Consider the following 26,489-nt stretch of genomic DNA (forward strand, 5'->3'; position numbering starts at 1 on the left):
ATCCTTATCGTTTTAAACATTTCAATTCCACCTTCCACCTTTAAAATTGTTTCATAAACACCCTTCCACCAACTTTTCTATTTTAATACATAATTGTGATGTGACGAAGTGAAGAGGTACACATGAAAAATTGATAGTGAGTTGTAAAATGAAAGCTACATACTTTAAAATATCTATATGAATATTTTCATTAAAACCTTGGTCATCAACACTAATTTGAGGAGTTTAACAGAGAACATGGTTCTTTTAATATAAGGGCAAACAGTGCAAAACGAGAACTGGCTTGCTACTAATCTGTAAAAACACCCAAGAATTCTACGTATAGCTAAGACAGAGGAATCATCGGAGATCGCTTTCAATAATCCGACAAACTCCTTTTAGAGGCATTAGTTCAAACCTCAAACCATAACAACCACCTCAGTAAAATGAAATTTTCGATGTTAATATTGTAGAATCAAATGGTTGGGATTATTTCACGTCAAGTACAAAACCAAAGTATATAGAAGATCTAGACTCTAAACGAATATCCCTTGTTTAGAATGTTCATCATAGACCAACGGTATCTGATACTCATCAAAGTACATCAATAAACCAAAATAACAAGAAAAGAAAGGAACCTAAGCAATCCGAGGAACTTAGAACCCTCCTCCTTGAGCCATGCTCGATATAAGACCATCTGAAAACGTCCTCCATCACCTTACTACCGAGGTCTCTAACAAATGCTGGTGACTAAACATTCCCTCTTAACAACCTTCAACTATCCCATACAACTATACTTTCACTAACTGAACCCAAAATCTAACATTCATTCAGATGCCTTGAATGTCAGTTAATCTGTACGAGGATTATAAGGTACTGCATTCTTGCATTGTTTTCTCAGAATTAGCAAATCTGAAATATTTATTGCTTCTCGGTAGAAAGAACCCCAATTCTACATTGGTGTTATAAGTAGTTTCCTTGACATATCTTTGAATAACATACACAATGGTTACCAATGAGTCAATTACATCCCGTAGAAAATCATGAAAGATACACAAAAAGATGTGGAATATAGCATCAAGCTACTGAGCTCCAGCTTCGTCTTTCTTCTCTGACAAGTACCTATTCAAATGTAGCTCGTGTAAAACAGATGCAAAAATTATCACCCACAACTTACATGCACAGTCTTACAAAGCTAAGCTGAAATGTAATAAAGATGTACATGTTAATTCCTAATAGTTTTGAGTGTCAAAATAAATGAACTTTCAATGTGACATAAAACAAAATTTTTAATATTTTCTTGTGGGAAACCTTGACACAAATACAAGTCAAGATAATGTTCTGGCTCCTTACCACTTCCCTTTATGTCATCCCTACAACAAGGTTCCAATAGTTCCAATAACCAACACAGATGATAACTTAAAGGAACTGATGGGGAAGATCACATTGTCAAAAAGCTATTTCAGTTATTGATTCTCAAGTTACATCATACTTCTTTCCTGCAAATCCCAAAGCTTTCGTTTTTTTTTTTTTGGTCATCCAAAGAGCTTCCCAGATAGAGAGACACTAGCGGAGTTTTCAATATTGAGGTAACGATCACAAAATTCAATTAAGTTGCTTAGTTGGTTACTTACCCTTGAGCCTTTGCCCAACGTGAGAATTGATACAACTGTACTGTCTCATTCGATGCATGACAAGCAAGAAGTAGATAATTGCGGGGTTGCACCATCCATGCAAATCTCATGAACAGCGCTGAATAGACGCACATTGCTGCAGAGAAAAGTGTAGGTATTACAACTTGGACCAAATTCATGGACATGATGTATAAATGAGTTCCAACAAAGCTAGGTTCAACCTGCTGTCATGTTGCCAGAAATCATCTCTGGTGGCTTGTTCATGTCTGCTAACCCCTGTTTGGATCCACCAACATGATCAAGACAATTGCAAAAAGAAACTAAGAAAAGCAATCAAGTGATCGGCAACACATCAGGCATAGTAAAACTAATGCTTAAACAGAAGTCAAACATACAGCAGCAACAAATCCCCAGTTGGCAATAGGTCCCCAAAAATGAGTAGTTTTTGGACCAACAGGGCTGTTCAAGAATGCTCGGAATGAAGCCATTCTCTGATTTCTACAAAATAAATAAGAACAAACCATAAAATTCGAAATTAATGAATCAACATGCAATGGTGAGACAATAATAACTTTTAAAAACACACACTTAATATGACAACCAAAAGATGGACTATATTATATGATTCGTATAAAATGTCCATCGGGTGAGAGGGGAGAAGTAACTAAACAAGTAAAATCACTGTTCTGCAAAAAAGTGAGTTAACCAAAATGCACTAGATAATAGATATTAAGGCATATGAACAGACATCAACGTAAACTATTCCCACCAATATTTCATCATACTTCAACTTGAAATCCCCTCTCGCAACCCCCCACACTTCAGGCACAAACTCCACCTGCGAGGGAGATTTATGAACCATACTTTTCTATCACTAAAATAGTGATGTGATTCTGTGATATGTAAAACTACTCATGTACCAAGACACTAAAGACATTATTGGCAATTTCCTATGACTTGAAAATTGAAATCATCTCATACTCCTTTCCAAAATGGCAAGAATACACCTAGATTACAAACTACCCTAATAAGCCGATACCATCAGCTAAATTAATGATATATCTTTATTTGAGAGAGAGAGAGAGAGAGAGAGAGAGAGAGAGAGAGAGAGAGAGAGAAGAAGAGGAATAAGAAGAAGAAGAAGAAGAAGAGGAGGAAAAAGAACGGCCAAATTTTGAAAATAAGAAGTACAACGTCAGATAAATTAAGCTAATAAATTTAAGAAATAAAAACCATTCTTGTTGTCTCGGGTCACGGGTCAGGACTTAAGTTAATCCAACGAACTTAGATAAAAACTCAAAGCCCAAACTCAAATTTTCATCAACTTCCACTGTGATAAACATGGCAAAATCAATGACATATGTTCTCCACATAAATTTGCCTTCATATAAAAAGATATCAAAATTAGACCTAAGTCCTGCAGAAGTTAAAAATGCTTGTCTGCTTCGATATTTTCGTCTGTGACGATTTCGTCTAAGGCACCTCTATGATCAAGTGCCGAAATATAGTAGAAATAGAGAGACGGAGCAGGACATCTTAGACGAAGTAGCATTTTCCTGAAACCAAACTAAGCTAACCAAACGAGTTTTCTCACGCCCGTGCTGCCCATATGCACAAGCCATGTGCCCAAAACCAAAAGCACAATCTTGACACAAATCCCTTTTTCAACAGCTCAATTCTATTAATCGATCAAGCCCGTGCCACTTAAAATCTCAATTATAAAAAAAAAGATCTATAAAATATTAAATTCATAGGCAACAGAGAACAAACGAGCGTTGTCGGAAACCGAGTAATCTATATATGAAATATTTGTGTTCCCAATTCATTCAACCGGTTAACTGCAAAAGCAAAAGACCAAGGGGGGAGAGAAAGGGGCATTTAAGAGAGTGCTAGCTGCGAATTTTTCATTCTCATTTCCCCATGGTCAATCAGGGGGAAATTGAAACCCAATTCAAAGATAGTACTCAAGGAATATCATCCAAACTATCATATCTACAAATTTAATGTTTAAATCCGCCTACCTATAGTCATTGCGATTCCCAGAGAAAAACCTGAGAGAAAAACTATGTATATTTCCGCGAAAAAGAAAACACTTGATCTAAGAAAATTCAGCTTGCTCTGTAAAAACTATAAAATCTGAAGGGCGTGCAGAGAGTACCAGCTGAACTTTGCTCCAATTAATAACTATAATTCGGTGGAGATCAAGCCAAGAGAGAATGGAGAACCGCTAGAGAATTTTGACTTTGAATCCACACAACAGGGAGAAGATGTAGAGCGATGGTAGGCTGATTTTCCTTTTTCCTTTTTTTTTCTCTCTTATGGGCCTATAGCCGGTAACCATGGGCCTAGCCTAAGGAACTGTTGAACTCAAAACGAAAAAAATATAAAAAATCACTTAAATAAATAATTAAAATAAAATAATAGGTATTTTTTAACCACTTAGTTCCTAAACTTTAGTTCGTAACGATTTAGTTCTGGTACTTTTAAATTAGTAACAATTAATATAAATAATTTAGTCATGTAGTTTAAAATTTTAACAATATAGTCTCTATCGTAAAACGTTTTATCAAAATTAAGTGTCGACTTTTATCATACGTGGTAATTTATAAATACATTTGATCTTTTACTGGTTTATCAATCTAAATGTATAAAAATTTTAATAAATTTTTTCACGATAGACATTAAATCGTTACAAATTTTAAACTACATAGACTAAATTGATACATACTAAAGTTGAATGATTAAATTGATACAATTTAAATGTAGATGACTAAATTGTTACTGTAACAAAAATACAAATCAAATGTGTTATTTTAACCTAAATAATAATACCAATTAAAAAATGTTAAAAGGAAAAACTCAGCCCAATCCACCTGATCCAATATCAGCCCACCGTATTACATAAAATAAAAACAAAACAAAATAAAGAAATGCCCTAAGCTATTCCGCCCGCTCCCGTGCTCCACTTTCATCTTCACGCCGGCTCCCCCTCCCTTTTAGCAGCTCAGTGCCGCCGCCGTCTCTGTTCTACTCGTGCCGCCATCGCCTCCTTCCTAGCAGTTTGCACTGATTTTCTACTCTCTTGTTACTGGTATTCTCCCAGTCTCCTTATATGTGTTTCTTATCTCTTTAACAACTCAAGTTAGGACTTGTCTAATGAAAGAAAGGAGGGGTTGTTTTGATTGAGAGTACAGCTTGAGCATATTTATATTTGTAGATTGTAGTTGGTTTTGTTAAGTTTTTAGAATTAAATTATGTTAGCGAAGACGACGAGCCTTGAAGTTTTCCCTTAGATTAATCAATCAGCAATGGTACTGTGAATTTACTGGAAATAATAGCAGTCTGTATCGTACGTCAATAGAAATAAATGTTTGAGTAAAATTACACATATTAAGAAGTGGAGCAATCTGTTATAGTTAAGAATTGAATGGGCTCTGTCTTCGTCGAAGAATTTAGGAATTAGGATGAAGCATGTTGTTTCAACATCTTTGGAGATTTTCTGGGTGATAGATAATAAGGAAGGTTTCATGACTTCTTAACTTATTTTTTTGCTGACAGATTACAGCTTGTTTTGCTTTGAAATTTTGCCATGACTTTACTTGAAGTAATCAAGAAAGCCTCCGCCATCTCTGAACCGCTTGCTTCCCAGTCTGACTACCCCATTCTTCTCAATCCAGACGATATTCTTCCCTGTTTGAAATCCAAAGGTGATGAACCGGATCCCATTTCTCTTGTCAATCCCGTTACTGGATGGAAAATATCGGAAACTGATTCAAATGTGATTGATTTGGGCAAAAAGTTCCATGAGAATCTTAAGCAGAAGCTCAAAAACCGCAACTTCTCTAAGCCTGAGTTTATTAACATTTTTAATGCGTTTCTTGAGAAAATGAGGGAAAGGGTTGGAATTACAGTTGGTGTTAGTTCATCTGACAAATCTTACACTAAGGTTTTGATTGAGAAACTTGGGTTCCTGATTAGTAAAGACGTTGAAGACTTGGTTTTGGATACATGTATTGCTTTTGAGGATTGGGAATTAGTGGAGACTTTTGTTGTCAATAGGCTCGTTAAACACTCATCTTATTCAAATTTGATTCTGAAGCTTGTGGCGAAGAAGAGGTCAGATTTACTCTGTCTTTGTATCAAGCAAGTATCAGATTTTGGTCCTGCTGATTTACATTGCACTTTGAAGTACTTTCTTTGCCCTTCCAAAGATGCTTATGCAAGTATGGGCAACGTGAGGAAGGAATGGGAAGGCCAAGCATTGCTAGCCATTGAGAAGGCAAGTGATAAAAGTCTGAAAGGCAAGAAGTCGAATCTGGCAAAGGAGGCTGCAATTCTGCTCATGATAGCACATGATGGATTCTCAGCTCAGGAGCTGTGTTTACATTATCTGTTGGCATCGCCTAATCTTGATGAAGTAATTCTTTCATCTGCCCTCAGTAAGTTGAATCATGACGAGATGATCAGTTTGATTCGGTATCTGGGAAAGTGGCTAAAGAAATATGAGAAATTTCCCCAAGCAGTTCCTTGTCCTAAAGCCTCTACTGTATTGGGTTTGAAGGCTTGTGATTGGGTTCCCAAATTCGACGATGTCATCAGATGTCTCGGTTTGGTGCTGGACGAGAACTTTTCTTCATTGGTATTGCATTCAGATTTTCACGAGGAGTTGAAATCCATGGAGGAATTGGTTAGTTCTTTTGCCTTGGAGTCGAGACTCTGCTGTTTTGTTGCTAATGTAGCAGGAAATTTGAGAACTGAATTGTAAGGTGCGAGGATATTAAATATCTTCTATATAACACCATGCCTTTTATGGTGCATTTGAGCAGAACTATATAGTGACCTTAAAGGCTACTTGAGGTTGTTTTTGTAAACTGCTTTTTCTCAGATAGGGAAACGAAAAAAAATAGTTATTTCTTTCAAAACGATGAATTTTTTGAATGGTTGTACTTTTGTTAACATTGCTTGTAAACAACTGAATAGCAGTTTTAACAATTGATGTTAGATTTTGATGGATTGTTTTGAAGTATAGTTAGGTTTTGAACTAAAATTGTGCTTCCATATTTCGAATAGTAAGAGCATCAATTTGAAATTTACGCAATGTGATATCACATTAATGGTCTTGAAAGTGTATGAATCACTTCATCAACATCTTCAAATATAGCAGAGTTTGATTTTGCATTTCTTCCTTGTGAGAAAAGTGAGAACTCCATTGAATGCGAACCATTTTCACTATGAAAATAAATCATTCATGAAAGCAAGTTACGGAAAAAATACAATAAAACAACCAAACAAAAGTTGCCTAGACATATTTGCACTGAATGATTGTTCTAAAAAGGCAAAAAATAATTCCAGAACACTCCTTCACAACCTGTGAATATTGTATTGCATCCCCCCTCAAAAACCTTCCGTTAGCGCAAAAACTCGGCCTGCTAAAGGTGGAGGTAAAGCAGCTATGGTTTGCTGAATTTCCTGATTGGCCAAAAAGCAGAAAATGTATTTTAAGGTTCTTTTCAAATGCACCAATACAGACCACAAAAGCATCTTGAGAGACTTCTTGACATTCTCAAATATGGAAACAAGTGGGAAGAAGAGGATGCTACTAGGTAGAAGGGTTGTACCAGAAAGCTTAACTAAAAACATGATCAACTTAAGAGGTCAAATTGGCGTTAAAGTACCTCTGTAGTATAGCGAGCTGAAAAGTGAATCAGAAGAACCGCTTTGTTCTTAAACTTATCGGCATGGTTTATTATCTGGAGACGGATCATCAACATAAGAAGCAAAGGAGGATGCAAAGTTATAAGATATGAGTTGCTACAAGAATATACCAATAGCAGGTGTTAAAATGTTGAGTAAATGAACCTCCAACAGGTGAGTGTGTCCATATTCTCTTGCATGCTCCACTGTAACTTTGTTTTCAAGAAATGTGCTCTGCAAAAGAGGACTGGTTATGCAGCAAGAAGGATTACACCTTAATAGAACTCAACCTCCCAAGATGACAATGAACAACGTTTTTTTTTTTCACAACTCAACCTTCACCCAGAGTATTGATTAAACTGATATTGATCCATGAACAAAGATGCAAAAGCCCCTTGTACCTAAAATTCGGGCATTCTAACGCTAGCAATAATTTTATATAATTAGATACACATTTATAATTAAAAATTATGCATCTGTCTGCCGTGTGTGGTTTCCATTGTGAAAAAACTCTACTTGTATTTTCAAAGTTAATCAGGTATGAAATAACAAATAATTAAATAAAAGTTTGAGGAAAACAAGATTGAGATATAATATTATAGTAGTCTTCAAGTAACAGACCTCCATAACCAGGATCTTTGCCCTCAGTACATCAATATTATTTTCATCAACTATAAAGTCAGATGTCGTATCTCCTGTAAAGGCCACTTCAGGTTCACTAATTGTGTAAGTAACCTGCCACAATGCAAAATAACCAGGATAGTTATGTTTTAGGGCAAATTTTCAGACTTCAGAGAATGAAGTAAAAGAAAAAATATCATCAGAGAAAAATTCATGTCAAAGTCGTTACTCTGTTAATATTTAACCAAGATATAAAAAGGTTGAAATTTAAGGCTTAGACATTGCAGTAAAGGCCCTAGGTTTTGACCAAATGACAGTCAACAACACAGACCTCCACACCAGATAACCGAAGTTTCTTGATCTCATTGCCAGAGAGGCCCAAGTACTCCTTCTTAAGCTTCTGTTTTACAGAGTAAACTAGATAACCCTGCCATGGTTATTCACAGCAGTTAGAAGTAAACTTTGGACATAAAAGAATACAATCATCAAAGTTAATATCATCGTAGCATGGTAGTATGGGTACTACTCTCATTCATATTAGCCATATGTTCATTATTAGCCATCTTATAATCATTTAAGAATGATTTAGTGTCCAGCGGTACTAAAGAATTATTTGTGAAGCAAAATTCATAATGTAAACACATGAGGAATTTGTAATATTAGAAATCTTCCCAAATCTTCATGAAGCTCGAAGTGTATGTGCGATAAATAGGGCTACCTGGCTTTGAATGACATGGTATGTCTTAAAAGCCCTCGCTTTCAGGTCCCTTCTCAAAGACAGCTCTTCTCCTGCAAACAAAAGTTATGAATGGAAGAATGCATCGCACTGTAGCACAATATTTGGGTAAAAATGACCAAATTATTCATTGGACATCATAAAATTGATTCAATAAGGGACGCTACCCACGTCCAAGCCAATTAAATTACATCTCAGCTCAGAATGATCCAATCTTCTGTGCACCTCAAGCAGATTTTCTACATCAGTCTTTATAGATTTGGGTAAAATGATTGTTGGCGGTTCCATGTTGTATAATCCACGCGTAGCAACGTACAACGGAAGTCCCCCCTATTAAGCACAAAAGCGACTGATAAACTGCAGAAGAAAAAAACGCGAAAATCCTTACATTTGGACTGCGCTCGATGTTCGATCAGAATTTTACAGGAACCTAATCCAACATACTTGGGAAGGTATAACCACATTCAAATTTTATATAGATACTCGAATTGAAGATAGCTGCAGCACAATGCACAACAACAAGTAATTGCTCGAATTTAAGCCGTAAACCCTAAACCACATGTAATTACACTTTGACCAATCTGCATGTTTTATTGCATCTACTAATCGCATCAACCGTGAGGTCTCCCGCCATGGGAAGAAGCTCAGACGATAATCAGAAAGTTGAAAAAATGAAGCAGTGAGAGTGACTTCGACTTACAATGTGATCCATATGGCCATGGGAGATGAAGAGGAAGTTTTGTCCAATAGCCTTCTGGGGGCAGCGACCAATATCAAAGGCCAAATTAAGGGTTGGGAAGATTACGCAAGTTTCATGGCCTCCAATGGACAAACCCTTAATTGGGTATCCTTCAATTTGCATTCCCTTCTTCGCTTCCATCGGATCCGAATCGGAGCTTTTGCTACTACTTCCGGTTCCGGTTTCCATGGGAGAAATATTTGAGCGGAGAAATGACGGAGACTGAGAATGCCACTGACCTGCTACAAGTTCGAACTACGGTTTTAATATTTTGATTGACATTTTCGTAAGTCTTTGTGTTCGGTGTTCCACGTCGATACATGGGTAAATATATTTTTGAAATATCGAAAATCCATCGAAATATAAAAAATAATGATGAAAAGTTTAATAAAAAAAATCACTGAAATTTTATATTAAAAACAAAGGAACGCGAGAGCCAAACTTGTGTTCCACGTATTTTTTTTAATTCAGCAATGATGGGGAAGGATCTTCGAATTTATTCAATTATTTGTCTTTATAAAAAGGATTCTCTTTTTAAAATAAACATTTTAAGTATGACAAACCATTTTTATATAAGTGCTTAAAATCATATTTGTATTGTGAAAAATTTTTAAACTCCATTACTATCTTATATATGCTTTTATTTATATTGAATAGCTGAATATTTTTTTTCCAGAAAGTGAGATTCAAAATTTAAAAGAAATTATTAATATTTTTAATCAATTAAGCATAGCTTAACCAATTGCCTTATTAAAATTATTGTTTTGAGATGGCAAATTGTTGCCCTGTTAATATTGTTTTTGTTGGTATTAATAGATTCAAGACCCTTAAATGAGCTAAAATAACATTTTAAATAAACTCTTAATATTTATTTTTATTTATTATTATTACTATTTTTTTTAGTTACGACCCATAAAGTTAGACCTTTTGATCGGCTTCAACCATTTGATCTATGTTCAAATTGATAAATACGATAATTTTAACATGTTAATTAGATTAGTCCATCAAAACCCAAACGGGCTTACTTTCTAATTATTTATATTTTTTACCAATCAAAATATAACTTAACGGGAAGGCACATGTATTCAACTATGAGGTTGAGAGTTCGAATCCCCACCCTACGTGTTGAATTTTTTTTTTAAAAAAAAACTATTTCTATTTTCTCTTTTCAGGGACTAAGGTAGTGATTTTTTGAATCTTCACCCATTGGAGCTATTTTTTCTTAGTGGAGAATAAATTGCAGTGACAAGAAGCTTTTCAATGGGGGAAACTCCGCCTGCCTGCCTGCCCGCCCAATGGTAATGACAATAGCAATGGATCTATTTAATGCTTCAGGAACATTCTCTCAACTCAAGAAAGCAATCCAAACGTTTCCCTCTGAGAAATATAGACTAAAAGGATGAAATAATAATCCACATAATTTCTTAAGAAAGAAAGAAAAAGAAGACTCAATCTATAAATATGCCAGATATTCACTCTGATGATAATCTTGCACAGAAAAATATTCAATGAGAATGTCCAATAAGTCCCACCTTATCATCAAGAAAAAGACCACAGATTTAGACAGTAGGTGAAACAAAGAACTTGATTATTAAATAATCAGGACTTACTACGTCAAAAGAAAGTCAGAGAACTTCACTAGTCAAGGGATATATTTCAACCGAAAGAACATAAGTAACGAGTCTCCACCCTCCACCTCACAGATTGCTGAGCTAAAAAAAACCCGAAGGGTGTTTGAAATAGAACACGCTGATGGATAGAAACAAGATCCGTCACAAAGATGCAAGAGCTGCTCTCTTTCTCTCTCATTAACTATTATATTGTCCTTGCAAAGTAACTAGGAATAGAAAATGGCAACGGCCATAAAGTTAAGGATATTAAAGTGGCTAGTGATTAATTGTAAACCTCCGGTCAAAATCAAGATACAGTGCATTCTCAGCTCAGAAGTCAGGTACTCGTAAAAAAATTGAAAGTACCCTAGAGAAACTACAATGACAAAACATTTTAAAAAAATAAGCATTGCATGTTATCAGCGTAGATGTTAAATAAACTAATCCACACCATGTCCATAATTGATATATAACGGGAGAATGAAAGAACAATATGTAAAATATATTGTATATACAATCATATTGCTTTCATTCATAACCAGATTTACTGTTCTCTTAAATTGTTCAACACAGACAAATTAAAGTACAGATCGAGAATATCAAACACCATTAGTTCAATAAACTTTTTGTTTTTCCCGTGAAATCATGCCTCTTGATTTTTGAATTCCAATATAATTTTGCAATCTCAAGATCCTTGCTTGGAAATGACATTTCATCACTAGAACTTTAGCCATTCTAGTTTTTAAGAAAATCTAGAAAACCTGTAATTTAATTACCAAGCCTCACAGTAACAACTCATTACCTGGTGGCCATTTATGCCAGCCGCCATTTTCAATCATCGTCTTTACTAACTCGCAAGTTGGAACCAAGGCTGCTGTTCTGTTGCTGTACAAAATCAAAATTTTACAAATGAAATTCTAAACAAGCTTTCTTATTTCATATTTGATAAGAAGGTACAAATGCTCACTGATTTTGCCATCCAATCTTCTTACGCCATCCAAGATCCCAAAGATTAACCTCCATACTCTTCCGGAGCTCATGGAAAGGCAATGTTCAAATCATTAATGGCAACGTGTAGACAACGTGTTACATGTTCTCGGCTCACCCTCCAAACAATTTACAGCTTTCACTTCCATCCATTGTAGAACAGGTAGTGCTGCCAGACGCTGGATGACCTATTAAATAGAACAGGTAATCTACAGCACAAATTGAACGAGTTGAGAAACACTTGCCAACCAATCTTATAGGTATTTATGCAAATGGATTTTGAATTTTATTCTTACTAACAAATGATACAACAGTGCAAAAACCCAAGTGCTCTACACGAAAAAGATTATCAGTTTGTAAATGATTGAATCAATTACAATTTGAAACCTACTGTGTCATAAAATTGGTTTTAACTCCACGCCAGATATCTCTCAGATCAACTTCATAAAGGTCAAAAGCAAGGTTCAGAAAGGAAATCCCCTACTGCAGTTCTTCTTTGAGGTTTCTGCCAAACGCTTGATGCCTTTTGCACTTTGATAGAACTCCATCAACTCATCAGCGACATCTTTTGGTTGGCTGTTTACAAATGTCTTCAAGAACCTTTTCTCTGTCATCCGAAGGGCCCTGAGCATAGCATGGCCTTTGATCTGCAAATGCAGACCCATTTCCTCCATCTTCCCAGAGAGAAGCACCCGTGGCTTCAAGATAGCATCCAAGTTAAAATAAAATAAAAATGGATAGCTAAGAATAACTTTAGCAGGTAACTTCAACGTGCATAAGATGAAAGTCATGTTCCTTTGCACTTTATCAACTGATAGAGTCAAGATAAGGGGAGATCGTCCTAGAAGAGCAAAAATCTCATCATCTGTGAAACCAAACTTTTCCAAATTGGCAACCTTTTGACGGATCGTTTCAAGCCGTGAGATACCCATAATTGTAACAACATATTTGTACATTTTATCACCCTTTGAGAGCCCTGTTTTTTGTATGTACTTCAACTTTTCATCATTAAATGAACTTCTTGGGATCAATGAGGGGCGAGATATAAGCATAAGTATCAAATCCTTTTTACTAAGCCCCATTTCTTCATACAGCGAAATTACCGGTTTGATTCTATTATGGAAATCATAGGTCAGAAGTGAGGGGTTTCTTACAATGGCTTTAATAAGAACTTCCTTAGATTCAAAAATTTTCAAGAAAAACGCAATCCTCTCATGGAAGTTGTTGTTGATCCGACATTTGAGGAACCGAGGGCGACAATTGATGATCTTCACCAGGTCAGGAGATGTGATGCCTAGGCCTTTTAGCAGATGGAGTTTGTTTTGTAGTTGGTTCAAGTCACTCCTGAGCAAAGAAGGCCCACGTGCAAAGATCTTTGCAATATCATTATCCGTACAACCCCATCTCCGGAAAACATCGGAAGAGTCATTGGCATGTGCTAACGTCCCTTCACCCGCCCCTTCAACTTGGTTGGCACTTACAGTTGAACAAGTGGCAACCCTTAAGTTTTGCGAAGTTTCTAGAGGTTGTTTTCTCAAAATGGAAGCAAATGCTTGCCTCGAACATTGTAAATACCGGAGCTTGAAAAAAGCCTCGACTTTTGTTTTCATATCAACTTTACAATTCTGGAATCGCTGACACTAGATTTATCATACAATACAAGAAAATGCAAAAAGATTAGCCTCGATTAAACCACAATGTGGCATTTTATTTTTCATCATTAAGTAAATTTACAAAAATATTAGTTTTCATATGAATCTTCTCCCATTCATCAGTCCATACAATCTTCAAATAAAATTTCTTAAAAGAATATAGAATAAGAGGGAGAGAGTGTGTGCTTGCATGTGTGAGTTTGTGACTTTATTGCCATCTATGGTAGATGAACACATTTTTTAGGTCTTTAAGAACAAATGGAAACACAATTAAAATTTTCGTAGAAGTTCTTATTTCTAAAATTTAAGCCAAAATGTGCATTTTCCTATCGTAATGACTCTAAACTTAATCTTCCTTTTTCACACTTAATTATAACTATCTTCCATTCCCTCTTTTATATCCCAACTTTCTTCAACTTCAACTCTTCAAATTATATCTCAAATCTAGGAGTGAGAATGACTTAGGCAGGTTTGAGAAAGTTTTGGACAGTCCAGAAAAAAGTTTCGTTGTAATTTTTCTTGAACCCACCAGAAAAGGTCTTCTTGCATTATAACTGTTAGACCACCTATCATAAAGACATATAATAGGAAGGGCAAAGGGGTAATTGTAGAGGGCCATAACGGCCAAGAGAGAGAAGATGGTACGAGTGGGGCAATGTAAGAGTGGGCTGTTGTCTATAAGGCCAGGGAATGTAGGAGGGAGGGGATCATCCTAGTTTTCATGCTTTTGCAGCTTTTGTAGTAGGTTGGAGAGATTACTCACCCTCTCGGATTGGTGAGTTGGTTTTGTATTGCCTACGGGTTCTTTTCTAAGGAATCAAACAGCTTGTGAGGATTGATACCTCACAATAACATGCAGAATAAATTAGATAAGATTATAAGAAAATATATCCCAATAGATAAGAAAATTTGAGCTATTTTGCGATACCTCGATTGTCTAAGGTATCTAAGCAAGATACCCCGTTATTTTTTCAAAATGCCCCTCCCCAAAATAATTACTAAAAATGATAAGTAACCATCGTTGTATAATCTAGCCTGTTTTTACATCGTCCAAATACTTGACCCTTCTACACTTTGACCTTTTTTTTTCCAATTCCACAAAATGAAAGCTTAGCCAAGCATCCATTCTAAACCCATTGGTGGCCTTGCTAGGTTTTAGATATTGGCTCCTCATCTCAATGATTAGGCTTCTTGAGTTATTAATTTCTACACCGACTGATCGTATCATGTGCTAAAAGCCTAAAAATGAGGGAAAATAACATACACACGCAACAAGCAACTTTCTGCCCTTTTTGGTGTTTCAAGCTACATATAACTTCTTCAAAGATTTGCAAAAGCATGGGATGAATTTCTAACCCAACAAAGCCAATCTACTCTTCTACGATTTACATTTTAAAACAAAAATGTGCTAACCATCAATTGAACTTAATCTGTTTCCTTCTTTAAAATCTGAACAAAAATGCGGAAATTTGTCCTATAAATTCAATTGCAGACCCAAATGGGGGTGGGTTTAATGGGCTTCAATTAACCGACTAGAGAAAGAGTTTCTCTGTGTTGATTGTGAATTCATTGAGGGAATTTCCGCATTCTGATTGATAACATGAGACAAGAACAAACTACACTACATAGTAGAAAAATAGAAAACTAATAACATAGACCAGATAGCAGACGGCAAATCACAAGTCAGCACAGCCCACAACTACAATTGACCAGAGCAATGCTAGAAAATGGAAAACGGGAGAGAGAGGAAGAAGGAGGCAGGAGGAAAAAGCTTACCAGAAAGAGCGAGGGAGGTTGAAACCGAAAGAGAGGCCGCCGGAGAATGGAAGCAATAATGGAGAAACGCCAGAGGATTACACCAGAGAGGACTGATGCAACACAAAATCCAAAATCGCGACGCGAGAGGCTGAGATCAGAGATGGAAGTTTGTCAATTTCCCGAGAGACGCTATCTCGCCAGTAAGAACAAGGATGCGGCTTTTTGGCAAAATCCCTTACATCAACATAGTAATGCTAATTAATTTAATTAATTAGCATTACCGGTCGAGTCCAAGTGCTATATATAGAAGAGAACCAATAATTGTGCCCGGCACAATTATTGGTTCTCTTCTATATATAGCACTTGGACTCGACCCGTAATGGTATCAGAGCCAACTCGACTCTTTCTCTCTTTCTTTATCTCTCTCATGGAGTAAACTCCTCTCTGAATCTGGGGGTGGAAGGAAGATGGATCTAAGTTTGCTCTAAGGTTATATTCTTCATTTTTGATTCTTAATCTATCTGCTAAATAAATCTGATTTGGGAATCTCTCTTGTTCTAACTCTTGATAAACTCTAGCTATCCATTCTCTAGGTATCATGATAAAGGCGTGGTTAACATTCATGATTGAGAATTTATAGTTAGAAGATATGAAGATGTTTGGATATAGATCGATTGATCGAAGAATTCGATTTAATTAAAAGATAGATTATTATCAAAATAAAAGAATATGAACTTAGTAAGATCTTATTTCTATCTCCTAGATATCTTCAGATTCTCTTTTCCCCCTCTCTCATGCTCTCGAAGTTCCTCTCTAAGATCTCTCCCCATTCTCAACCCATCGTCGACACAGCTTCCTCTTCCTCTTCTTCTTCAAGCAAGCAAAAATCAGAAAATGATTTTTCAAAGATTTTAGCCGATCACAATTCAGCTGAAGCCCATCTGGCTAAGGTCGAAGATCGACTCAAAAATTGGTCTATCCCTAAGATAGATCCAAACCAGGTATACAAAATAAATACCTTCAATTTCTCCCAGCAAGACGTCATCGTCATTACCGAGGAGAATGTGGCTATGAAGGATGAATTCACAGAGATCACTCTTCTCCCTGAAGAAACCCTCTTCAAAGTCAGGAACAAATTCAAATACCTCCATATTGGATGTGTTCAAGTAGCCTTGAAACCTCTCTTCAGAGAAGGCCTAGATGTCCCAGTTTATCTCGCTCTTCGGGATAAAAGACATCTCAACTTCACTCCCTCTCTTCTAGGGATCGTCGAATCAAATCTGGTTCAAGGACCAGTTTACTTCAACTGCAAACCAGGACTTACCGTCTCCCTTCAAGACAAGAACATTATGGACGTGCTATGTCTAGATGTTCATTCCGAAGGACTGGAGCTGAAAGACGGGTCTCTTCCGTTTGCTGTTTCATATCGCATCTATTACAAATTGATGCATACCAACCTTTCTCCAAAAGCACTCGGTGTTTCTCCGAAAGGGTACACCATGCTAATGGAAGTCAATCTCGAAAAATCTTCAATGACTATTCCGAAGACACTTCGTTGGGATGAAATCTCTAGAAATACCATCTGGAGACTTCAAGGAGTTTCAGCCCCCGCCAGAAGAATTAATACGGAAGCATCAATTACCGAATTTCCAGACGGAAATGTCGAAGTACAATTTAATACTGAGGCAAAATACCCCAGAATTAGAGAAGTTATGAGCAGCCGCCGAAGCGTTTCTTCAGATGCAAGATCGGTGAGCACTATTAATAGATCTTTTAAAAGATCTGAATCCATGCGAGCATCAGTGGATTTCACTCATCCAATCCCTGACGTTCAATACGAAGAAGGATCACTCTCTCCAACCCAATCCGATATGGAAAGGATAACTGAACCTGCCTTCAATCAAATAAACGTTATCTCAAAAACAGAGGAACGTTATAAAGAATTATACAGCAAGTACATCGACATGTGGATTGCTGCTCCCAAAGAAACTAGGAAACTCGTCATGACCCTTGGCGATTTCACCTCAAAGATAAAAAACCAAGAGCTAGTAAAGAACGAAGCTCTAGTTAAAAGACTCCAAGCTGATGGACAGGTAGCGGTCATCAGAAATGGCACTGTTTGGGTAACTGCCAGAGGCAAAGAAATAGCTTTCACCTTCCCCCCAGAAGAAGAAGCGACCTTCTCTCACCCGGTGGTACCTGCCATAAAGATGGTGTCTTCACCCTATAAAACGATAGATGGAGACAAAGTCCAGAAAGTTGGTGTTCGAGAAATAAAAAATATCCAGCATCAACTCAACTACTCAAATAAGATCCTCTCTGAGGTATCTAAAGCTGTAGAAAGAATTGAGAATCCAGCTCTTCCTACCGTCTCTAAGATTCCAGGGATCCCTCCTGTAGACCCCTGCCAGCCAATCTTTTAACCAAATAGTTTTGAGATTGGACCTCTCAAAGAAGACCCCTCAAATCTTTTTGCTGAGATTAACAGAAGATTTTCTTCTTTGTCCCTCAACAAAGGAGAATCTTCTCAAAAACTCGAGGCAGCCAAAAGTATAAATGTAGTGACCACCATACTCACTACTTCACAGGCTACATCCTCAACAATACTTCCGGTTACCATGCACACGAAAGTAAAGAATCATTATCCAAGACCATCTCCTCCAGATATGGGATGGGACGATCTCCGCCATGACCAACGAACTTATAACGGATCTTCTATAATTACTTGGAATATCGATGGGTATTCTGAAGCTCAAATGATGAATACTTTTCAAGAAATGATGATGGCAGCCACTGCCTTCAGCACCAAGAAGTCGGTTTTACAGACAGCCCACATCCTTATCTCTGGACTTTCTGGAAACCTAAGAAGCTGGTGGCATAACCAGCTAACCGACGAAGATAGAACAAAAATCCTGACGGCGACTAGATCTGTTGTCAAGCAGGAAGGTTCTAATGCTATGCAGATTGATGAGCCAGACATGGTAAATCAATTAATCTATGCTATGACCAAGAATTTCATTGGTAGCAGTCAAGTATACTCAGATCTCAATGCCGAAGCTCTTTTAAGCCTTCGATGCCGAAAAATGAGTAACTACAAATGGTATAAAGACACCTTCCTGGCGCGTCTTTACTCCATCACGACATGCGGAGCAGATATCTGGAAGCAAAAGTTCGTTGAAGGACTTCCATATTATATTGCTTAAAAATACTACCAGACTGCGATAGTAAACTCTGCAACTAATCGTATCGATTGGGCGGAGTTAACATTCGGAGACATTAACGCCACGATTCAACAGATATGCGTTAATCTCTGTCTCGAGAATAGGCATACAGCCAAAGTAATCAAAGATCCTGACTACCGAAAGGAATTGGGAACTTTTTGCAAACAATATGGTATTGATAATAGACCAGAAGAAGAAAGGAAGAAGAAGAAGAAGAAATCTTCCAACAAGCGACTCTTCAACAAGAGTAAATCAAAAGATTCCGAATTGCCAAGGCGTAAACGAAAATATTACAACAGGAATAAAGGAAAGAAGGATTATTCTAAGAATCGTCCTCATAAGTCCTCTGTTGTCTGCTACAAATGCAACCGCAAAGGACACTACTCCAGTAAGTGCCCTTTGAAGGACAAAATCAACTCTCTGACTATAGATGAAGAGACAAGACAATCTCTTCTCTATGCCATCAGAAGCGAAGAAGAAAGCTCTTTGAGTTCCGAATCTTCTACCGACAATGATGAGATCAACCTCATAAACGAAGAAGGTTCTGATGAAGAGACGTTCTATTCTCAAAGTGATTCCTCTGAAGAAGATGGAATTATTCCTTGCACTGGCCATTGCGCTGGAAGAAGCCATGGCCATATCAATGTCATCAGTAGAGATCAAGAGGCCCTCTTTGATCTAATTGATAGACTACCCGACGAAGAATCCAAGAGAATGTACCTTGTGAAACTTCGAGAAAGCCTTGAAGCAGAAGCTCTTCAAAGGAAACCTGATTATAACCTAATAGAATACTCTTTCCAAGATATTCTAAAAAGGGTCAAAGGAGAAGCCAAGAAGCCAATCCAAATTGAAGATCTCCACACTGAAGTGAAGAATCTCAAAAAAGAAGTTTCTAGTAACAAGCAACGACTTTCTACTCTTGAATTCGCCTTTGGAAAATTCCAAGAGTCAGAATCAACAGAAGGAGAAACCTCCTCTTCAAGACCTGAACAGACCTTACAGATTGGTTCACCAAGCGGGATCAATTGCATCAGTAAAGTTCAGAATCAAAAGTGGATGTCCAAGATTATGTTCAAAATCCGAGACTTCCAATTAGAAACGCTCGCTCTTATCGACTCTGGAGCCGATCAGAACGTTATTCAAGAGGGATTGGTCCCTTCAAAATACTTTGAAAAAACCAAAGAAAGTCTCAGCGGAGCCGGTGGAAATCCGTTGAATATCAAATACAAATTATCAAAGGTCCACATCTGTAAAGACGACGTGTGCCTTATCAATACCTTCATCCTGGTCAAAAACCTCAATGAAGGAGTGATTCTAGGTACCCTTTTTTGACTCAATTATATCCTTTTTCAGTCACTGATAAGGGAATTGTCTCAAAGAAGTTCAACAAAGAAATTATCTTCGAATTCAGTCAGCCAATAATTCCAAGGTATATTTCGTCCATTGAAGAAGATATTAGTCTTTACATCAACAATATCGCCAAAAAGGAAAAGCAGATTGAATTCCTTCAGGACGATATAAAGACTTGCAAGGTGGCTATTCAAATCAACATGTCATCCGTTCAGAAAAAAATACAAAATTTCCTGAAAAAGCTCGAGAAGGAAGTTTGTTCAAACATCCCGAATGCGTTTTGGGACAGAAAAAAGCATATGATAAATCTGCCATACATTGATGATTTCAAAGAAGCCGATATTCCTACTAAGGCTCGGCCCATTCAAATGAGCAAAGATCTGGTAAGGACTTGTACCAACGAGATAACAGATCTTCTCAATAAGAAGCTAATCAGCCCTTCTAAAAGCCCATGGTCATGTTCGGCCTTTTATGTCAACAACCAGGCCAAAAAAGAACGTGGAATTCCTAGGCTCGTCATAAACTACAAGCCTCTCAACAAAGTCCTAAAATGGATTAGGTATCCTATACCTAATCGACAGGATTTACTAAAAAGGATCACTTCTGCGAAGGTGTTCTCAAAGTTTGATCTAAAATCTGGGTTTTGGCAAATTCAGATTCATCCAACTGACCGTTACAAGACGGCTTTCAATGTTCCATTCGGACAATATCAATGGAACGTCATGCCATTCGGATTGAAGAATGCTCCATCCGAATTCCAGAAGATAATGAATGATATCTTCAACAAATACCAAGAATTCACAATAGTATACATTGATGACATTCTGGTATTCTCAAACACTGTAGATCAGCACTTCAAGCATCTCCAGTTGTTTCTCAATATCATCCGATCAAATGGTCTTGTGGTATCCCAACCAAAGATTAAATTGTTCCAAACGAAGATTAGGTTCCTCGGTTATGACATTAATCAAGGAATCATCAAACCCATCCAAAGGTCTCTGGAATTTGTGGATAAATTTCCAGACGTAATACAAGACAAAACACAACTACAACGGTTTTTGGGTTGTGTGAATTATATTGGAGACTTTATTAAAGATCTCCGTACAATCTGTCGGCCACTATATGACAGATTAAAGAAGAATCCAAAGCCTTGGACTGTAGAGCATACACGCGCAGTCCAATCCATCAAAGCGCTGGCAAAAAGCATCCCATGCTTATCCTTAGTGGATGAACAGGCGCACCTGATTATTGACACCGACGCCTCAGAAATCGGTTACGGCGGTGTTCTCAAACAGGAAGTTAACGGAAGAATTTCCATAATCCGTTATCATTCAGGAATATGGAATAATGCCCAGAAAAACTATTCCACGGTAAAGAAAGAGGTTTTAGCAATAGTTCTTTGCGTTCAAAAGTTCCAGGGAGATCTTATCAACAAGGATTTCACTGTACGAACATACTCAAAAGCAAGCAAATACATCTTCGAAAAAGATGTAAAAAATCTTGTCTCAAAGCAAATCTTCGCAAGATGGCAGGCAATATTATCTTGCTTTGATTTCAAAATCGAGCCTATAAAAGGAAGTGAAAACTCCCTTGCTGATTACCTCTCAAGAGAACATCTCTTGAAAACACCAAAATCAGCTCTGACATCCCTTCCTCAAGATGGAACCTCCTCCCGGCCGGAGACGGCCAAACTCCCAGCGGCCTCCGCCGCAAAACAATCAGCGACCCCCGTCGCCGAGAAATGAATCAAACATTTCTCCTCAAGCAGCAGCATCCTCTTCTAGGGCTGCCATCTCAAAGGGCAAAAAGCCCGTCACTCAAACATCTGTACCATCTCCGATGAGTGCAGAAAATTATGCTATGGATATCCAGTTTGAAACGGTATCCAGGCGTCAGCAAGGTTCTTCCCAAAGAGCCTTGACTATTCAAACAGGCCCTCCAAGCCTTCCAACACCTTCAAGCACGTTGTTACGCCCTCGCGGCAATACAACGAGGAATAGGCGTCCTGTTACGACAGCCGCCACTTCCAGACCAACGATTCCGAGGAACCCTTCCTCGTTCTCTCAAATAGTTAGGCCAAAGGTTTTTCAACCAAGGCCTCCAATCACTGGGTATTTCACCAAGACTACCCTAGTAGATTCAATCATTGAACCAGGGTTCGACGGACCTTCAGTCCAAGAAGTCTGCAAGCAAATATTTCCTCAAGGCTTCAACTACCTGCCAGAGGATATTCAAAAAACCCGAACATATTATGAGTTTATTCTAGTAGATTCAAAGTCTGCAGAAATAACTCATGTTCCAGACAGAAATGATCCTTCTAGAACCATTTACTCAAAGCTCAGGATCTTCCGCATTCTTACCCCTTCCTCTTGGAAACAGGGAATGTTTGTAGGGAAGAGACTGTCAGTAACCTTCCAACCGCAAACTTACAATTACCGCGACTACATGAAAGCGTGGTATATTGTCTTCTGGTTGCAAGGCTATAACCATTCCTGGTTTGTGACATTCTGTAAGCAAGCTTACAAGTCTCACTTTCCAATTTGGTTTCAAACATGGTGGACTTACTTTGGACTCTCCGAAGAGATTTTTCCGGTAGAAGTTCAGAGATCTTACCACCTATTTCAACAAAGTATCTATTCGTCTCCTCTCTCCAAGACGTTTAGATTTGCTTTGTATTTTCAAATACCATGGATCCTTTGCTGGAATTTCCAGTTAGGACCCAGTGGAAATTTCAAAGCGTTGAGCAAAGCTCTCCGCGTCAAATGATGGGAAAAATTTGATTATTCCTATCTAGATTCAGACAAGATGAAGGATTGGTTGAAAACCAACGTTCATCTACAAGACGTCACAAGGCAAGAAGATGAAAGCTTCCTTCTGGCGAAGAATTCAATCATGAGTTCACTTGCTGGAGCCGGATCTCAAGCCGACTTCAACTCGGTCCTCAATATCGTCGCAGTTCAGATCTCTGACCCCGACGATGTCCAAACAGATGTAGATTCTTCCGCATCTGTCAATAATGCCGTAGACGACGAAGAAGACTTCGACCCCTTCGACGGATACGACATCAATGACCCATATCTAGATTCACAGCCCAGCTGAGACTAGATATTTCAATTGTTTAATTTAATTTTTCTTATTATGTAAATTAATTTGTTTAAATTTCGTTTTGAATTTTCGATAAAATCATTGTATTTCGATCTTATCATCACTATCCCAGTCTGTTTTTGTGAAGGACTTGCAGAAGAAATCACGATGCAGTAGATGTCATGCTTCTGATGTGGAGTAACCAACCACAAGGCAGCGCAGGTAGCGTATAGGATTGACTCAGTTGAGAGGATTCCATATCTCACAAGGCAACTCTAGTCGAAAATCTATGGTGTTCCTTGGGCAGTGAAAGGCGGGAAGCCGAGAGTAAGACCCTAGATGGAACGGCCTAATTTGAAACCAGAGAAGCCTTTACGATTGATATACAGAATCCGCAATCCTCGCCAAATCAGAAGAAGCCGGGTGACTCCATCAGATTTCTAAAGCAAGGCATCCAGTCCAAAAACAGTCATATCAGCCTTTACTTTCAGTCTTTTGTTTATTTTGTCAGTTTGTAATAATTTTCCGCTTTACTTTATTTCTTTTCTTACTTTTTCAAAGATAAGATGCCTCTTGTCGGCCACACTTATCTTTACTTTTTTAAAAGTAGATTCCAAAGAGATAAGATGCCAGTCAAGGACTTGTCTTGTCGGCCATACTCTATCTCTTTAGGTTGTATCAAATTATGTTGAGACAAGTGTCAAGACAATAGTAAGAAAACAATAATTGTGCCCTGGTACAATTATCGGTTCTCTTCTATATATAGCACTTGGACCGGACACTTGTCTCAACATAATTTGATACAACCTAAAGAGATAGAGTATGGCCGACAAGACAAGTCCTTGACTGGCATCTTATCTCTTTGGAATCTACTTTTAAAAAAGTAAAGATAAGCGTGGCCGACAAGAGGCATCTTATCTTTGAAAAACAGTCATATCAGCAGTTGAGCATGTCGGGATTGAGGTCGGCCTGTCGGGAGTAGCTATTCCAGTTCATACTCTTGTCATCTGGAATTTGACTAAGTATGGAAGGTCGTTCCTCCCATGAATGATCTTCAGGGAAGACCTTCAGATCAGCCTTTAGGGAAGGCCTCACGTCGGCCCTCAGGGGAGCTCTTCAGGTCGGCCCTCAGTAGAGCTGTTTAGGTCGACCCTCAGTGGAGCTCTTTAGGTCGGCCACCAAAAGGAAGATCTTCAGGTCGGCCACCAAAGGGAAGACCTCCAAAGTTGGACATTTTTTTCTGTCCTCCACATGGCAGTACGATTTTCAACCCCCAAACAAGGCTTATCAACACCCAAGATTCAATGGTCAAAGAAACATGTTTATAATTAATTTACAGATGTATATATCTACCTAGCATTTGTATTAATAGATTTTTTTAATACAACATGAAAATGAGGGGATTAAACTCACATCATCTTAATTAGAGATATATGTTGTTTACACTGAGCTATACGCGTGCTTTAACATATTTGTATTAATAGAATTAAAATGCTATGATTTATTTTTACTTTTATTTTTTTGTTCAAGTAAATGGTGGAAAATACGTGCATGTAATATTTAGGACCTTAGAACTTCAGTTAGAGTAATAGAGTTAATAAATTAATAATGGATGGATTTTAAGAGTTTTTTCAATAAAAAAGACATTTCATTCGTATCTAAAGTTTAGCTCAACTCGAATCAAAGTATAAAAGTCAAACAAACGATTATCATTATAGCTTCAAGATTTTAAGTCCTTTCTTGTCAAAGTGTATACTAGGGTGTTCCTTGTTCAGCCAATACATTCAATTGCCAACATTTGGAGATGTTTCACCAGCTCCTTCATTTCCTTATGATGATCCAATAGGTTTTGGCAAGATATGAATTCTCCTTATTCACTAGGTTAGCTACGTACATTGATGGAATTAATTTTGACATAGGTTAGATACTTTTATATGCTTCTTTAACTGTTTCGAGTCCTTTGCAAGTTGTCATAACTCTTAACAATTTCACATTTTTTTCATATCTTAGTTGACAAGACAGTACATATCACTTTTATTACAGTTGAAGATTTGATCTCTCACCCCACCATTGTTGAACTAAAAAAATAGTTTGTTAATTCACTAAGCAACTTCTTATGAATAATATTGTTTTGAAATTTTCAATTAAATCACCTCAAAATGAATATACGACTTGAATAATGAATATGTCCATTATTGAATTTAGGAGTGTGTGGCACCCTATTCCATAACAAGGCTACAAAGTTAAATCATAGGTCCATTATGAATTTAGGAGTGTGTGCTACCCTATTCCATAACAAGACTACAAAGTTAAATCCATATTCGCTGTATGTAGTGTTGGGCACGTAGTTCATTTGGAGACTAAAAAACCATCCCAACCTCATGATTTAATCAATTAAATAACCAAAAGATAAAGAATTTCTTTTAATAAATCAATATAGGGTTTTGAGAGTTTGCAAAATAATACCATTGTTATGTTAGGATTTGAACTAATTCTCTCTAATTATTATGATGCATCTTGACTATTTCGAACCGATGAACCACTCATAATAGTTTAGGAGACGGTAATATTAATTTTTTTACTCAATGGTAGCCTCTCAATCTCAACTCTCTCTACACCATCACGAGTCTTCGGTATAAACTGATACAAATATTAGCTTAAAACTTTGTTGATGCATTTTATTACTGGATTTGCATTGTTTAAAAAAGAATGTTCACTAACCTAATTTATAGGAGAAAAGAGGTCCAATAATGTAATAGAACTGAGAATTGGGCAAATTTGCTATAAATTGCAAAATAGTTTTGAGATTTCCCTTTCAAATGCAATGCGTGGTGTCAATTTAAAAAGATCACAACATGCCCGTGGAGAGAGAGAAATAATAATTTTAAGAGAGAAAAAAAAGAGGGAAAAAAGAAAAAGAAAAAGTGAGGAAGAGAAGAGGACCAAGGAAAAAAAAGGGATGGCCGATTCGGACCGTAAAAGGGCAGAATTGGTCATTGTTCGTATTTGATATCAACAACTCACCGTAAAAGACAAAAGCACTGCTGGACCAACTGGGCCCCACCACTCTTTATCCTGGGCCCACTCACCTTTCTTCCACCAACCCAATACTGCTAAAAGAAAAAGGAATATATATATATATATATCAAAATTAAAAAGTTTAAATTTCTATTTCAATTTTTCTTTTCCCAACAATTTTAAAAGTGTAAACTCTGCATAATAACTATTTTATTTTTATTTTTTGATCTTAAAAATTATGCTTGTATAATTACAATTTTTTTTTCTTTTCGATTTTAACCTTTCTTAAAGCCCATATGTGAACTTTTGACTATATTTCAAAAATAAAAATAAGTTTCTAAAATTATTTTTTTGGTGTAGTTTTCAAATTTTATTAAAAAATTATTGGATAATAAAAAAAATATAA

The 26,489-nt window shown here is 37.1% G+C and overlaps 4 protein-coding genes across 8 annotated transcripts; 1 reads left to right on the forward strand and 3 right to left on the reverse strand.

The window, feature by feature from the left end:
- Positions 1–882: 882 nt before the first annotated feature.
- Positions 883–3,925, reverse strand: LOC111005937 (mitochondrial pyruvate carrier 1). 2 transcript variants are annotated; one of them, XM_022277635.2, is made up of 5 exons: positions 3,772–3,925; positions 2,009–2,111; positions 1,835–1,889; positions 1,614–1,749; positions 883–1,101 (listed from the first exon to the last, which is right to left on the reverse strand). In XM_022277635.2, the coding sequence occupies exons 2-5, from the start codon at positions 2,099–2,101 to the stop codon at positions 1,062–1,064; spliced, it is 324 nt and encodes a 107-aa protein (XP_022133327.1). In that variant the 5' UTR covers positions 2,102–2,111; positions 3,772–3,925; the 3' UTR covers positions 883–1,061. The 2 variants fall into 2 exon arrangements, with proteins under 2 accessions (XP_022133327.1, XP_022133329.1); XM_022277637.2 differs by having other exon boundaries at positions 3,635–3,776.
- A 608-nt stretch (positions 3,926–4,533) lies between these two features.
- Positions 4,534–6,639, forward strand: LOC111005949 (uncharacterized). The gene is made up of 2 exons (XM_022277656.2): positions 4,534–4,704; positions 5,172–6,639. Exon 2 carries the CDS (start codon positions 5,203–5,205, stop codon positions 6,376–6,378), a length of 1,176 nt encoding a protein of 391 aa, XP_022133348.1. The 5' UTR covers positions 4,534–4,704; positions 5,172–5,202; the 3' UTR covers positions 6,379–6,639.
- A 160-nt stretch (positions 6,640–6,799) lies between these two features.
- On the reverse strand, positions 6,800–9,706 carry TRZ1 (tRNAse Z1). 2 transcript variants are annotated; one of them, XR_002600797.2, is made up of 8 exons: positions 9,365–9,706; positions 8,832–8,994; positions 8,647–8,717; positions 8,260–8,355; positions 7,929–8,042; positions 7,439–7,541; positions 7,289–7,363; positions 6,800–7,082 (listed from the first exon to the last, which is right to left on the reverse strand). XR_002600797.2 is itself a non-coding variant. In XM_022277640.2 (8 exons), exons 1-8 carry the CDS (start codon positions 9,590–9,592, stop codon positions 7,008–7,010), a joined length of 891 nt encoding a protein of 296 aa, XP_022133332.1. In that variant the 5' UTR covers positions 9,593–9,705; the 3' UTR covers positions 6,800–7,007. The 2 variants fall into 2 exon arrangements, 1 of the variants encoding a protein (XP_022133332.1); XM_022277640.2 differs by having other exon boundaries at positions 7,473–7,541; positions 9,365–9,705.
- A 1,920-nt stretch (positions 9,707–11,626) lies between these two features.
- LOC111005954 (uncharacterized) lies at positions 11,627–15,663 on the reverse strand. Of its 3 annotated transcripts, none has more exons than XR_002600801.2 (4): positions 15,429–15,663; positions 12,392–13,640; positions 11,981–12,188; positions 11,627–11,898 (listed from the first exon to the last, which is right to left on the reverse strand). XR_002600801.2 is itself a non-coding variant. In XM_022277666.2 (2 exons), the coding sequence occupies exon 2, from the start codon at positions 13,608–13,610 to the stop codon at positions 12,465–12,467; it is 1,146 nt and encodes a 381-aa protein (XP_022133358.1). In that variant the 5' UTR covers positions 13,611–13,640; positions 15,429–15,663; the 3' UTR covers positions 12,242–12,464. The 3 variants fall into 3 exon arrangements, 1 of the variants encoding a protein (XP_022133358.1); XR_002600800.2 differs by having other exon boundaries at positions 11,981–12,209; XM_022277666.2 differs by lacking the exons at positions 11,627–11,898; positions 11,981–12,188 and having other exon boundaries at positions 12,242–13,640.
- Positions 15,664–26,489: the final 10,826 nt, after the last annotated feature.

This window comes from Momordica charantia (genome assembly GCF_013281855.1).
Source record: "Momordica charantia cultivar OHB3-1 chromosome 1 unlocalized genomic scaffold, Mcharantia_2.0 BLBB01000001.1, whole genome shotgun sequence".
In the NCBI taxonomy this organism is placed as follows: Eukaryota; Viridiplantae; Streptophyta; class Magnoliopsida; order Cucurbitales; family Cucurbitaceae; genus Momordica; species Momordica charantia.

Excerpts from the sequence above, each read along its gene's own strand:
- LOC111005937 (XM_022277635.2), bottom strand. The coding sequence starts at position 2,101 with ATGGCTTCATTCCGAGCATTCTTGAACAGCCCTGTTGGTCCAAAAACT. Across the intron at positions 1,750-1,834 it reads TTCTGGCAACATGACAGCAG|CAATGTGCGTCTATTCAGCG; the intron begins GTTGAACCTAGC and ends TTTTCTCTGCAG. Across the intron at positions 1,102-1,613 it reads CGTTGGGCAAAGGCTCAAGG|GTACTTGTCAGAGAAGAAAG; the intron begins GTAAGTAACCAA and ends ACATTTGAATAG.
- LOC111005949 (XM_022277656.2), top strand. The coding sequence starts at position 5,203 with ATGACTTTACTTGAAGTAATCAAGAAAGCCTCCGCCATCTCTGAACCG.
- LOC111005954 (XM_022277666.2), bottom strand. The coding sequence starts at position 13,610 with ATGAAAACAAAAGTCGAGGCTTTTTTCAAGCTCCGGTATTTACAATGT.
- TRZ1 (XM_022277640.2), bottom strand. The coding sequence starts at position 9,592 with ATGGAAACCGGAACCGGAAGTAGTAGCAAAAGCTCCGATTCGGATCCG. Across the intron at positions 8,718-8,831 it reads TTTAATTGGCTTGGACGTGG|GAGAAGAGCTGTCTTTGAGA; the intron begins GTAGCGTCCCTT and ends TTTTGTTTGCAG. Across the intron at positions 7,364-7,472 it reads GACACACTCACCTGTTGGAG|ATAATAAACCATGCCGATAA; the intron begins GTTCATTTACTC and ends ATCCGTCTCCAG.